The sequence below is a fragment of the Cyprinus carpio genome, chromosome B9, assembly GCF_018340385.1.
Source record: "Cyprinus carpio isolate SPL01 chromosome B9, ASM1834038v1, whole genome shotgun sequence".
Classification (NCBI taxonomy): domain Eukaryota; kingdom Metazoa; phylum Chordata; class Actinopteri; order Cypriniformes; family Cyprinidae; genus Cyprinus; species Cyprinus carpio.
Window position 1 is genome coordinate 17,761,907 of NC_056605.1, and position 14,874 is coordinate 17,776,780.

General features: G+C 33.7%; 1 protein-coding gene across 1 annotated transcript in view; it reads left to right on the forward strand.

Annotated features, from left to right (window-relative positions):
* The first annotated feature begins 9,821 nt into the window (after window positions 1–9,821).
* The window catches only part of col6a3 (collagen, type VI, alpha 3), a 60,226-nt gene continuing 55,173 nt past the window's right edge, over window positions 9,822–14,874 (forward strand). Inside the window, exons 1-2 of the mRNA XM_042730432.1 lie at window positions 9,822–10,077; window positions 13,422–13,530. Of these exons, the coding sequence (XP_042586366.1) occupies window positions 13,449–13,530 (82 nt within the window). The 5' untranslated portion in view covers window positions 9,822–10,077; window positions 13,422–13,448. The remainder of the gene's footprint in view (window positions 10,078–13,421; window positions 13,531–14,874) is intronic.

The following is a 14,874-nucleotide window of genomic DNA, read 5'->3' on the forward strand; positions in this document are numbered from 1 at the left end:
GGGAAGGGCCACTGAAATATTTAAACCCCACCTCAGTGTTCTGTTTGAAACAACATCTGATTTAATCTTGTAAATTAGCTGCAGCAAAACCTGGACAATATTACAGCTTAATTCAGCGTAATGATCACAGTTTTCAAGATTGTGTGCCAAGTTGGTTTGAATGGCATACTTCAAGTTTTATATATGCATCACAAAAGCTTTCTCCACTAACAACATTTTTTCCCACTATAGGCTATCTGGAGGCATTGCAAGTTGTTTACATTGATTACCACTGAAGAAGAAGTATATTTTCTTTTAATTACATGTAATGCAGTGGGTTTAGTTTATTTAGATTTATCATTAAAACAATGATTAGGATTGCATTTCACTGATACTCCTCTCCTTAGTTTATTTTATAATGTAGCGTTGCACTTAATCATTAATACTGCCCTTACCAAAAAGTAGTATACTTCAAATTTATTTTATTAAGTATACTTAAGTAAAGTTCAAGTATATTTTGACTTTTTGTAAGTATAAGTCAAGTATACTTAATTGTCATTATAACTATATATCTTAGAAGTACATAAAGCCCATTTCTGAGAAGTACATAAAAAGTAAACTAAAAGTATGCTTTCCTATTTTTAGTTTAAAATAAGTATACTAATAGCACACTTGAATAAACTTATTTTTCGTAAGGGTGATAATAAATTTTTTTCATGAACAAACAACTTAGTCTATTTGTCCATGCTATTTTTATTCTTCTCAGTATGTGTGAACAGAGAGGATTTGCAGAATTCCACATAACTGTTCATTTTAGGGACCCCTCAGTAGCGATTCAAATTCAGTGGTTCATCCAATTTAATTGATTTTCTACCAAAGAATTGTTTACACTATTGCTATTCAAAGCAAGTTTGAAAAGTTATTGCTTTTGCCTGACCAATAAAGGAAAAGCACCTACCACATGACTTATTACATCCAGAAAAAAATATTCATTCTAGGCTGGTGACTCTGATTAAGTTTGTCCAAGTTAGATTCTTTGGCAATGAATGTAAAATGTTTAAACCATTTGCATTTTCTTAATGAAGGGGCATTTATTCATGACTGTGGGAAAATGACAAATCCCAAAGTACAACTATGTTCAGAAAGTTGTTGAATATCTACTGCCTATGAGTTTCTAAAATACCTTACATCCTGAAGCTTGGTTTGTTCTTCTCTTGTGAGAATATAGTGGAAGTGCAGACTTTTATCTGGCAAAGGTTGAGTTTGATTGATAATCTATATGAGTTATGTAATCTGACATTTATGGTAAAGTACTGTTAAAGCATACTATTTCTTTGTTTCAGGTACAGTAAATGCAAATAAACATAGAAAACCCAGCTACAATACATGCTGTACTGAGGAGCCCAAATTAAAAATAAAATGAACTGTCAGCAGAAGTTCTAGTTGGAAGAGGGCGTTAACAAGAACAGCCCCCTCTGCCGTCAAGAAAAGAAATAACATCTCTAATGGGTTCTGAAATATGCTGCAGTGGTATGGAATTATATTTGCTTCAAAAAAAAAACTGAACGTAACTTTATAAAACTGAACGTAACTTTTTCAGAAACTATCAAAAATATGCCATTACAAAAGAAGAAAAACACAATGAAAATGAAAAAAATTAACTCAGTCGCACAAATTTAACAGACTCTTCAAATATGCTTCATTCTTTGTTGATGTTTTTCAAAGATTCGTTTTCGCTAATCATGCACGATGTATTGCATACAAATCACCGCAAGTTTTCCAATATGCGCGCCACTGAGTGACGTCTGTACTTCCAGGTCAGAGAGCACCTGTCCAACAAAAGCTCACTATCCAATCAGAGTAGATCACTGTTAAGGCCGCCCCCAGGAGAGGATTGTGTCAAAACACTAAACGAAAAACTGCGAAGTGTAAGCAAAATCTATGAAAATGCATTCAGAATCCATGATTAGCGAAAACGAATCTTTGAAAAACATTAACAAAGAATGAAGCATATTTGAAGAGCCTGTTAAATTTGTGCGACTGAGTTCATTTTTTTCATTTTCATTGTGTTTTCTTCTTTTGTAATGGCATATATTTGATAGTTTGTGAAAAAGTTACATTCAGTTTTATAAAGTTACGTTCATTTTTTTTTTGAAGCAAATATAATTCCATACAGTGGCCCTTATTCATGGTAGATGGCATTTTTCAGTTTTTATACAAAGTACAATGAGTTTTTGAGGGGTACATTTATAGTTTGTACAATGGGTTGTACTGTCTTAAGGTCCTAAGGCTGCATCTCATTTTCTGTAATTTCTGGAGTTGTGTGCCCAACTGGGATTTTTTTTTTTTTTTTTTTTTTACAAAAGATGTGTGACCCATTCAAACCCCTGTATGTCAATCCCTCACTGCATTGTTTTGGTTATATTAAATATTTTAATTAAATATGACATTCAACTATTAATCTATTTGATCTATTCAACTAACTATCTATTCTAAATTCCAGGGCCTCTACTCTATTTAATAATTCAGCAATACAGCACATTCTTGGTAGCTTTTTCCTTACTTTCTTTAAGAAACAATCTTTCATCACTTGAATTAATTGTGCTCCGGAAATTTTTGTTTTTGGTTTGCTTGCTATAGACAAGAAATGGGTTGCCTATCAGTTTTAGACAAAACACAAGGAAATGGCAACATTCCTTATTGAACCATATGAGATGGTGTGATTTTTCTTTTCTTTTTCAGAACATTTTTGCTGATGGATTTTGTGGATAAGAATATGAAAATCAAGGTAATCATACAATAACTCTTCACTTTGTCTTCAAAAAGCATCTTATTCTAATTATGATGAATACAAAAAAGCAATACCGTGTAATAAATAAATAAATAAAAAATACACTACCTGGCCAAAAAGAAAAAAAGTCACTAGTTGGATTTAAACAAGCATTACTAGGAAATAAAAAATAAAAGTTTATTGGATCATTATTGTAGTGAGTAACATAATTGTGGCATGTTATATAATTTGTGACAATACTTTTAACCCTAACTGATGCAGTGCATAGATTTTTTTCTTGTATGAATTGACCACCGCATAATCCTGAGCTTATTCCTTTTGAAAGTCTTTAGAATGTGCTTAGTTCCAGACGCAGGCTGAGCCTGAGCAACACAAACCACAAACTCAGTAAGGAAGTTTAGTCTTAAAAGAACTGCAAGATTCTAATACCCCTAAAATGAACACAAAACCTTTTAAGGCATATAGCAGCACTTTTGCTGAGCCAAAACATCTAAATGATTTTCAACTGAGACATTCAAAAAGGCACCAGCTGTCTTAATATATATATATATATATATATATATATATATATATATATATATATAATATATATATATATATATATATACTTTGGACAAGCAGTGTAAAGTACTCCAACACATCCCAAAGGCTTTCAATGGGGTTGAGGGCCAGACTGTATGGTGGCCAATCTCTCACAGATTGAGCCTGGTGAATCTTGGCATTGTCATCCTGGGAAATGGTCATGGGGATGTTTTCCAAGCTACACACTGCATTATTTAGTGTTAAGAGAATTGTTGCAAATATTTTAATAAAATATTAATAATTGCAAATATATAACATGCAAGAAACATATTAATTACTGGAATAATGATTCATTCTTAAAATCTTACATACAGTATTTGCTTGTTTGAATCCAGATAGCAACATTTTTATTTTATTTTATTTTATTTTTATTTTATTATTTCTTTTTTTTTCTTTTCTTTTTTGGCCAGGCAATATATATCTATAGAGCTATATTCATGATGTTCCTTAGACTGTAATGTTTTCGATAAATCTTGCTTGCTCATCTGATTCAATAGCACCAGTATTATTACTATTGCTCATCATCTAAGGTGCCTCAATGAAGAACTGTCCTTGACCCATTCAAACCCCTGTATGTCAATCCCTCACGGCATTGTTTTGGTTATATTGGGCTAGTAATGTAGTTAGGTGTTGAATTAAATATGACATTGGCACACTATTAATCTGTTTGATCTAGAGGCACACTCAACTTTTTAACATCCTATTTAAAGTTCCAGGGCCGCTACTCTATTTAATAATTCACAATACACAGAGCACATTCTTGGTAGCTTTTTCCTTACTTTCTTTAAGAAATCAATCTTTCATCACTTGAATAATTGTGCTCCGGAAATTTTGGTTTTGGTTTGCTTGCTATAGACAAGAAATGGGTTGCCCTATCAGTTTTCAGACAAAACCCAAGGAAATGGCAACATGTCCTTATTTGAACCATATGAGATGGTGTGATTTTTCTTTTCTTTTTCAGAAACATATTTTGCTGATAGGGATTTTAGGTGGATAAGAATATGAAAATCAACGGTAATCATACAATAACTCTTCACTTTGTCTTCAAAAAGCATCTTATTCTAATTATGATGAAGTACAAAAACAGTAAAATACCGTGTAATACAATAAATAAAATAAAAAATAATACCCTGCCTGGCCAAAAAGAAAAAAAAGTCACTATTTGGATTTTAAACAAGCAGTACTAGGAATAAAAAATAAAAGTTTATTTGGATCATTATTTGTAGTGAGTACCATAATTGTGGCATGTTATATAATTTGTGACAATACTTTTAACCCTAAACTGCAGTGCAGTGCATCAGATTTTTTTCTTGTATGAATTGACCACCGAAATAATCCTGGCTTATTCCTTTTTTGAAAGTCTTTAGAATGTGCTTAGTTCCAGACGCAGACTGAGCCTGAGCAACACAAACCCACAAACTCAGTAAGGAAGTTTCGTCTTAAAAGAACTGCAAATTCTAATACCCCTTAAAATGAACACCCCCCAACCTTTTAGGCATATGCAGCACTTTTGCTGAGCCAAAACATCTAAATGATTTTCAACTGAGACATTCAAAAGGCCCAGCTGTCTTAATATATGTAATATATATTATATATATATATATATATATATATATATATATATATATATAATATATATATATATATATATTTGGACAACAGTGTGAGAGTACTCCAACACATCCCAACGGCTTTCAGTGGGGTTGAGGGCCGACTGTATGGTGCTCCAATCTGTTCTCTGACAGATTGAGCCTGGTGAATCTTGGCATTGTCATCCTGGGAAATGGTCATGGTGATGTTTTCCAAGCTGCACACTGCATTATTAGTGATGTTAAAAGAATTGTTTGCAAATATTTTAATAAATATTAATAATTGCAAAGTCTACATGCAAGAAAACATATGAACTAACTGGAATAATGATTCATTCTTAAAATCTTACATACAGTATTTGCTTTGTTTGAATCCAGATAGCGACATTTTTATTTTATTTTATTTTTATTTTTAATTATTTCATTTTTTTTTCTTTTCTTTTGGCCAGGCAGTGTATATCTATAGAGCTATATTCTGATGTTTCCCTTAGACTGTAATGTTTTCGATAAATCTTTTTTTGCTTGCTCATCTGATTCAATAGCACCAGTATTAATCACCATTGCAAATCACCTAAATTAATAAATGAAGAACTGTCCTTAGATATTTGTGTGTTAGTCACCCCAGATTAAGGCTTAACCAATAGGAGTACGCTACTCCTCCAATGTAGTTTCTTCCCTGTACTACTCCACTCTTTCCTCTTTCATTTCTTAGTTTACACAAAAACCTTTCTGTTTGTGCTGGACATGAGTTGAGGGAAATGTTAAGCCTAATGAATGTGAAGCTTCCCAAACAAACATTAGGCATGATGGAAATTCTCATTACAATGTCTCCTCAAAACACACAAACATAATACTAATGTTAAAAAACATAATATAAAATCAAGCACACTGTCTTTTTCAAAGGCACATGTTGAGTACTCATGTTAAACAGTATATTCTAAAAGTTCCATCACACCCAGTTTGACTACATTTCCAGCCATGAATACTGTATGCATTATGAGGCATTAGTCATTGCGGCATTGTAGTCATGGTTACTAGGTTCAGAATTTTAAAACAGCAGCTGTCGGTATGGGACACCCAGTGAGATCTCAATCGAGTTCATTGTTCAGATAGATTGGTGAGTCAGTGAAGCAACAAGGGAGGGTTAAACTGCGGCTGAAGCTGGCAGCTGGAACGGGGGATTTGATACATGGTGAGCAGTTAAACCATTCTGAGGGCCAAAGACATTGGGTCTTTTTTTATTCCAGATTGTTAGTTAAATAGTGGGCAAAAAAGTGATTCTTGTTCATGTTGCTTGTTGCAGAAACCTATTATAGCAAATGGGTATATGATGGTCTAACTGTAGATTATCATTGGTGGGGAAAAAGAAAATGTAATGGTGCAGCAGAACTTGTGATCATAACACACATTTTTATTTTCATAGTACTTGTGATGTTAGTGATTTATCGTATTTGTGACAGATTTGCAGAAATACCAATGCAACTTTGAGCAAATCAGACACAAAACAGAGCAAATCTGGGCACAATATACGAACACAGCTTTTACTCTCATCACTAACGTGTAATCCTAACTCAGTATATGCATATTTTTATCCCCTAAAGCTTTGGATTTGCAGATTTGTTTGGTGCCAGCTTTTTTGTCTGTAGGCTGCAACACCACAGGAAGAATCTTAAAATGCTGAAGTTAAATTCAAAACAGATATACCCCTGCAAGTGGCCAGAGAGAGAAAAGGGAAAAGATTATGGTGAAAGGGGGACTTAAGAAATGTGTTTTGCACATGCTGTGCACAGCTGCCAACCATCTCTGAAAATCCATTTCATCTGATTTAGAGTCTTCTCACAGAAATTAAAGAGAAAGAGAGTTTGGAAACCAGCACAGTCAGATGATAAGCTGTGATCTACATGAACATCCTGTCCTGTAGACACTTTGCTTAAAGTCCTATAGGGTCATCCTATTAAGACAGCTGGTGCCTTTTTGAATGTCTCAGTTGAAAATCATTTAGATGTTTTCGCAGAGCAAAAGTGCTGCTATATGCGTAAAATGGTTTTGTATTCATTTTAGGGGTATTAGAATCTTGCAGTTCTTTTAAGACTAAACTTCCTTACTGAGTTTGTGGTTTGTGTTGCTCAGGCTCAGTCTGCGTCTGGAACTAATCTGCAATCTGGGAATCATTTTTATTGATGGTCTGTGCCCACCTGGCATTGTGTAAAACTACAGCTCATGTTAAAGAAAAAGGGATTTAGACTCTCAAATTCTAGTTAGTGAAACTTGCTGAATGTGTTTTTGACAAAGAAAAGAGTTGATTTCAGAGCACAACAAAACTAAAATAATTTCTCAACCCAACCAACATTTCGAAAATACAATCTAGCAATCCAACAATGCTTTGCAAAACAGCAGAATGGCATGCTAGGTGTTTGCGAATGTTTGGCAATGATTGTACCTGTTTACCTTTTATTTTCACTGGCTCTAGCTGACCATAGTAAGTCAGAACCAAAAACTTAATTCCACTTGGCTCTTTTTCAGTGCAGCAGCAGAATGGTCAAACAACTGCTACCATTAATAGTTTTCGATTTTCCCTATATAGAATAGAGTAAATATATTTTATAATATTATTATAATGGCATTTACTATAAAAATAAATGTACACTGTCATTGCAATTGTGCATGTTTTTTTTTTATTGCTTCCTTATCTCTATTGCTTTTATAAACATATGTATTGCTGATTAAAGATTTAGATATAATATATTTTACAATTTAAAGGAACAGAGAAGAACTAACAGTCTTGGAAGTAAAAGAAAGGCAGTTGGCTATCAGCATTTGTTTTGGCAAAACTTTACCAAAAGTATTTGCACAAACATGCTGAATCAAACTAAAAGAATGTCAGGGTCTAGCGGTCAGAACACATGCACTGACATATTGAGTCGCTGTATGTACTCATGCAAGAGATGTGATTTTCTTATTCTCCTGTATCTCACTCTGCTGTATCTTTTTAAATAAAAAAAATGGAGAAAATGCCCCATAAAATAACACCATACATCACTCAAAGTTTCATTTAGTTTTACTATTAGCAGGCTGGTTTGTGATTCAGCATCCTCCATGACTAAGCAGAGGAAACTCTGATCAGGTACAGTTTTGGGAAATCCGCAGAACTCCACAATATCCATCCAGTTACCAATGGAAACTCTTGGACAACAAATCACTTTTCCATGAAAAGGTAAATGGTGGTTTGAACCAACCATTAAAATTGTTACAAAACAAGCATGTAAGTCAAGTAATATTTCCAACATTTAGATCAGTCCAGTGCACCAAAACCACAAAAACCATTATGTTTTAACTTTTAGTGCCATTTTGCTGCTTTCAGAAATAAATAAAAAAAAGAAAGAAAGAAAAAAAACTCTTTCTTTTCAATTGACAGAGTCTACATGCACAAAAGATGGGGTTATAATGAAGGTCCTAAAGCAGTTTTTTTTTTCATCAGATTATTATTACTGACTGTCTTATAATCCCAATTGTTTTATAAAAAGAGTGTGGTCATACCTAGCGAATAAAATAATATACATATTTTCTTTCTTAATTGTTTGATGATTATTATTGTTATTATTAAATGCGGCTCTTTGTTTTCTGGACTAAGGACAACATGTCGAAACAGGCATGTAGGCCTACTCAAAATGAGCAAACAGGATTTTTGTTCTGTTTCTGCAAGCATTAATAGTTCGGTATAACAGTTGACCCTGGTGAACAGAGGAAAAAGTATTAAAAGGAAAGCATTAAAAGGCCCTATAAGGCAACAGGCTGTATTTTTCTCAAGATACTACACAGTGGGATCACAGTTTATTGAAATGGGGAAACTTTTGTTCTTCTCAAAATCGTTAGGCTACAGTACATCGCATTTTACATTTGTAGTTTCTTTAAATTGACATTTATCTATTATAATTGGAGCAGAATTTGTCAACAAATCTCTTATTTGTGAAGTAATCGCTGCAATGAATCACGGGCATCAGTTGTTGTGTTCTCTAGGATTCTGACATATTTCAGAGCACAGTGAGCATAGCTAGTTAATTCAACAATGAGATACAGAAACAGGTGTTTTCTGGGCTGAATTAAATGCATATTATAATATTACTTTTCAACAGTAAAAATCTGACCTCTCAGGACTGACACCTCACTTTGATCCACCCATCTTAGGTCAGCTTATTCTGTGACAACTAGAAAATGATTTCATTGTGTGCAATGCCTGAGAACTTGTTTTTACGTAGCTTTCACATGTATCATGTAACATTTAAACAGGTTACTTATTATCTGAATGTGTTTCCTAATTGTGTTGCCGTTGAAGCAGATGTACCTGATTTACATGTCTTTGTGTGTTATTTCATATACAGTAATAAGTGTAAAAAATATGATCTTTATTATGCTTGATTCATCTCCTCAGAATTAGAAACAAATGTCACCATCCAGAACCTTGTCACAGTCATCTAAACAAGTGCAATCCAAAAAGCGATTTTTTTTCAAATACTTCTACATTTATACTCCTCATTTTTTATATATACTAAAGAGGCTTGCAAGAATAATTTCATATAGAATATTGTTTCAGATTATTAATCCAGCAGGAAGCAAGTAAAATAAAAGTAAAAAAAGAAAAAAAAGAAAAAAAAAAGAACATCACAAGTGAGGAGTGTAAGGAGAAAAAAAATCTTTGGTTTGGTTTGTTACATCACCTTCCCAATAAGGAACAGCCATACCAAAGCCATACTTGGGTCTGTTTCTCATTTATAACTCTCTCTCGCTCACTTTTTTTCCCCTCTTTGTGCTTTTTCCTTCTTCTCTATGCAGAGGAAAGTAGGAGGCGTGGAAAAATTGAGTGGCTTTTCTCCAGGATTCTCTGAGTTGTGTGTTCTGTCCCAGGCTGAAGTGAGTGGCACTGCTCTTCTGGAGAGCACACAGTCAGCTCAACGGACGAGAGTCTCACAGTAGAGCTCCAGCATACGAGCTAATCAGCCTCATTTCTGCCTGTCCCATTCAGAACAGTTCACAGAAGGGAAATACCAGGGAGATAATGACCTAAGAGTTGTCTTTTTGTTATTTGAGATTCCATAGAAAGACTGTGGAATACAGCATTCTGAATCCTGTATTCCAGAGGTAAGCTGCTTTGTTATATATGAGTCATGCAAATATGTCATTGTAAAAGGAGCATTTAAGTATTTTATATTATGAGTGAGACTGTACAAGATGGTGTGGGTTTTAGTGTATTTGTATGCATGCATTCTAAAACTGCCAAAATCCATTTTTCTAAAATATGCTGTGTATGCACTCTTTTTACCCTATAAGTTTAATTTGTTTGCATGACTTTTCCAATGCACACGATGTGTAGGCAGTTTTACTTCTTAATTATAGTTTTAATGTTGAGAATTCTGTGGGTACACTAAATTCCAAAGCTTTGGGAGAAAGAGGGAATTTGTCTTGCACCACAGGAAGAGGCATTGCAGAAGAGGCAGAGCAAAGTGCTCTGATAAGTAAAATACATGAGGAGGGGCTCTAAGGGTGTGTTAAGAGTGAAAAAATTAGTAGGAAAGTTTTTGAGACCACTGTTACAGTATGCAGTCATGTGTTTGTGATATGATTACATTTACCTTAATAATTATGTTATGTAAAAGTGTAAAATGCACATTTTTTAGAAGGATATATTGCAAAATTATCATCTTATCTGTCTGTTTTGGTTGTTATACTGATTTTGTTTTAATCAAGATGGTATCTAACAGGATGAGGATAATACTGATTATGAGCATGTTTAAACAGAGGCAAGAAGCAGAACAAGTCTCTGTTGTAGTTTTCTACCACTATAGACATTATTCAAATCGCACCTTCTGCCCAGAACTGTAAAGACAGGGTGATGTGAAACACTTTTTTCCACTGTCTTTGCCAGATGGACAAAGAATGCTGGGAGAGTTAGAGCTGAGGCATTAAACTTAAGTGAAGCAGAACCAGATGTGGACCCTTGAAAACACCAGAAAACCTAAATCCACTGCAGTACTTTCCCATTGACTTGCATACATATAGGCAAACATATATAATTAACACCACCACAAACATGCACAGAACTATAGGGTGCTGATATGCACCCTTTAGGGGAAGATAAGGTATGAAAGTGTACCTATGATGATACTGCCTCATGCAGTGACAATCTAAAGTTACAATTTTTGCACATTTTTCCTGAGAGTGTGGGCGTTAGATTTCCTCTGTTGGGCCTGCGTTGAGAAAGACTGCCTGGGAGAGGTAGTTATCCCAACTCAATCCACTAGAGGACAATGTTGAGACAGTTTGTAATAATCTTTTGGCGGTTAAGGTTTTTTGACTGAGCTTGGTTTTGGTACAAACATATGTTTTCCATCCCATTATTGTTGCTTGGGTATTAAAAAAATGCCTGAATCAGTTGTTTATTCTTTACTGAATGAAGCAGCAAAATTATGCTAAAAAATAATGTAATTATTAATGTAATTAAAAAGAGATTTCCATGATTTGAATGTGAGGGAAATACTTTGGGAAATACCTTGGGAAATATTTTTGTAGTTTGCACTGGACATTATTATGTTTTGCCCTGGTTATAATTAATTATATTTATTTGTTTCTTTATTTCTATAAGCAGTATGTGAATATCAGTAATTCTCAAGAATTCTCAATTCAGATGCCCAGTTTTTTATGTTTGTGCTTGCAGTTATTATTTCTCAGACACACCACTAGTTGGCACATATTGTGCACATTATAACCATGCATTGTTACATTATATGTTTTAAATTTACAATGTAATACCTTTGTGTGCTGAAGTATTTTTCTGCATCCAAATGAAATAAATGCCAACCGAAACAACGTCAATCAGCTCATAAAGTAATTTTGTGTAAGGACCTCTTTCTTTCTTTCTTTCTTTCCCTCTTTCTTTCTATTTTTTTTAGATTCAACCTATTCCAGATGTGATCATTTTCTTTTTTCATATTTATATTGAAGTTGTGAATTGAAAACAGTGATGTCAACATTATGTTCAAATTTATGTTGGTATTTAATCTATTTATTACATATGCTATTTATTTATATTTCCTGGTCTTGTGCACAATGAATGTAATTGACACACACACACACACACACACACACACACACACACACACACACACACACACACACACACACACACACACACACACACACACACACACACACACACACACACACACACACACATCTATATCTGTCTATATCTATATTGGATGAGGTCACAAATTCCCTTTGGTTTTCAACTCTCCAACAAACTGGCTCCATTCTCATAGCACTACTTCTTGTTGTTAGCTAAAATAATAATAATAATAAGTTCCTCCTACATGTTTTCTTGTTGAATATCTTGAAAATATCAATGTTAACAAGACTTCATGTTAAATAAAAAGAGCAGCTTACAACAATTTTAAAATGGCAGGTGGAAAAATGATTTTAAAATAAATTAATTGAAACTATTATTTAAAGGCATATTTATATGTATAATGAATATATAAGGAATGTTTGAATTGGAACAAGACATGATTTTTCCTCAGGACAAATTAGGCTTTACTTTGTTACGATTTTAAAAAATAAATAATAAAAATGTTAAATGTTTACTTTTATTACAACTGTAAGAGCAAAACATGCAAAAATGCCTTTAAAAACAAATGTTATTTATATAAGTTTTTATTTTTAATCATATTTGCATTTGTGGTCACATGTCAACCAACTACCAAACCTAATGAATTTGTACCATGACTCAATGCGTCCAACGACTCTGAGACTGATGTGATGGAAACATGTTATTTTCCTGTAGGCTTTCACTCTGAAATTTTTTACAATAGAACCTTTCAGTGTGATTCTTAGCTCAGCAGGGAGAGGGACATTCTGTGTTGAGGTAATTGTCTGTCTGCATGTTATGGCATTTTTGTTTGTGTCCAGTACTCTGATGCTTTTTTTCTGAGTATGGACTGTGTAGTGCTTAGTGGTTTTTACTGGCAAGTGAGGACAGTTGATGTGGGAAGAAAACCTTTTAAAATCCTTAAATCTGACAGCTGTGTGGATTTGGCTCATGGGGTGGAAACAGATCACATAAATCTCACCGTGCTGCCAAAACTTTTCCTGTCCTCCTAAAAATACGCGTAAACAGACCTGAGGTATTTCAGAGAATGTTTATGTTATATTTTATGAGATAAGATGAGAACACAAACAACCCAGTAAGGGACTATATTTAGAATATTGATCGTTTGACACCTATAATTTGATAGCAAAACATTATCAAACTGTGCAAAGTTATGTCAGAACTGTGGATGAACAAAAACTTATGTATGTTAGTGCCATTGAAATTGAGTAAGTTTTATCTGAAATAAAGGGATGTTGTGCGAGAGTATCCATATATCTGTACTCTAGTACGCTGTACATTTTCCTAAAACCTTAAAAGCAGTTTTGTTGTCTTTTTCCAGCTGTCTACTCCTTTCCTTTTGTGGACAATGGGGAAGAGCCGGTTGTTATTGTATGCCCTCTGGGGTGTCATGGTTTTTGGCCTATTCCAAAAACTTGAAGCTCAGGATGGTAAGTTTAGTCGTCTTTATTTTTTATTTTTATTTATTTTTATTTTATTTTATTTTTTTTGTCTCTTCACTCTTCTTTGAGATGTAAATGTCACACTATGGGTAAAAACATATTCATTTTACTGTGCTATGGGAGGAGAGTTTAAAATTGGGTATCTTGTTCTTTGCAAAGCAAATATTAAGTTTAATTATATCTACTTGTGCAACAGCAAGTAACAATAGGAGTATTTTCAGAAGACCCCCATCAGTGCTGGTCACTTGTGTTAAAACTTTGAAATCTCATATTCAAGACAGAGATAGTTACAGTTTATGTAAAATGAAATAACTGATTTAAATACCTAGAAACCATTCAGATCAGTATGCTGTAGTTTGTTCAGAACTCCTAATGAACAAAAACAATTCAATGGATAACTGAATTTTAAGTTTACAACACCAATCCTGAAAGGTCTCAAGAGCTACTGTCAGCGTCGGGAACGGCCACAGCCAGTTAATATTGACTATGGGTAATTCATGACAAATTAAACTAACCCAATTAAATATAAATAAAGAAATAACCCAATTAACAATTCCCCCACTGTTAACATGACTAGTTTTGTCACAGTCACATTTTCTGCATGCTGTGACTCCTACTGTTTTTAGTGCATTTGCGCAAATAGACGTGAAATAATGGATTTTAGATGTAACAGAACTTCAAAACTATTAGCATCCATCTCACTGTCTTTCTGTCTCTCTGCCATTATCCATTCACTTACTGTATTTATCCATCCATTCCTCTACTAAATTCTAAAAAAATAAACAATGAAAATTAGATTCACTTACAAATTGAAGCCTAAATTCTTTAGATGTCATATCACTGATTTATGTCTTAGAGATCATCAGCAGCTGATGATGGCTAACCACCCAGCACACCTAAAGCCTAAAGACCTAAACTTATGATTCTTATTTCTCACTGTCCTCACTGTCTAAACATTTAAACAAAAAAAAAAAAAAAAAAAAAAAAAAAAAAAGTGTTTCTCCACAATTAAGACAGTGATGAATCCATATGTTCTCATCTTTGAATTGTTTACTAAACAAAGGGCATATTTCACTAAATTTAAACATTAAAGACCCCATAAATTGAAGGTGAAAGTTTTGAGCCTTTTGTATGCATTTTACATTCACAGTCTATTTCTTCTGGAAAATGAAGCTAAAATTATTGATGGCTCATCCTATATTACAGACATGTTTGCATCAGATGCTGTCTAGAACATTAATGTCCCTCCCCTGATATCACCCGCAGTCGATTATCAAGTAGTAAATCATGGCTCATGTTTGTGACATAAAGCTTATTGACTGTTTAAACATG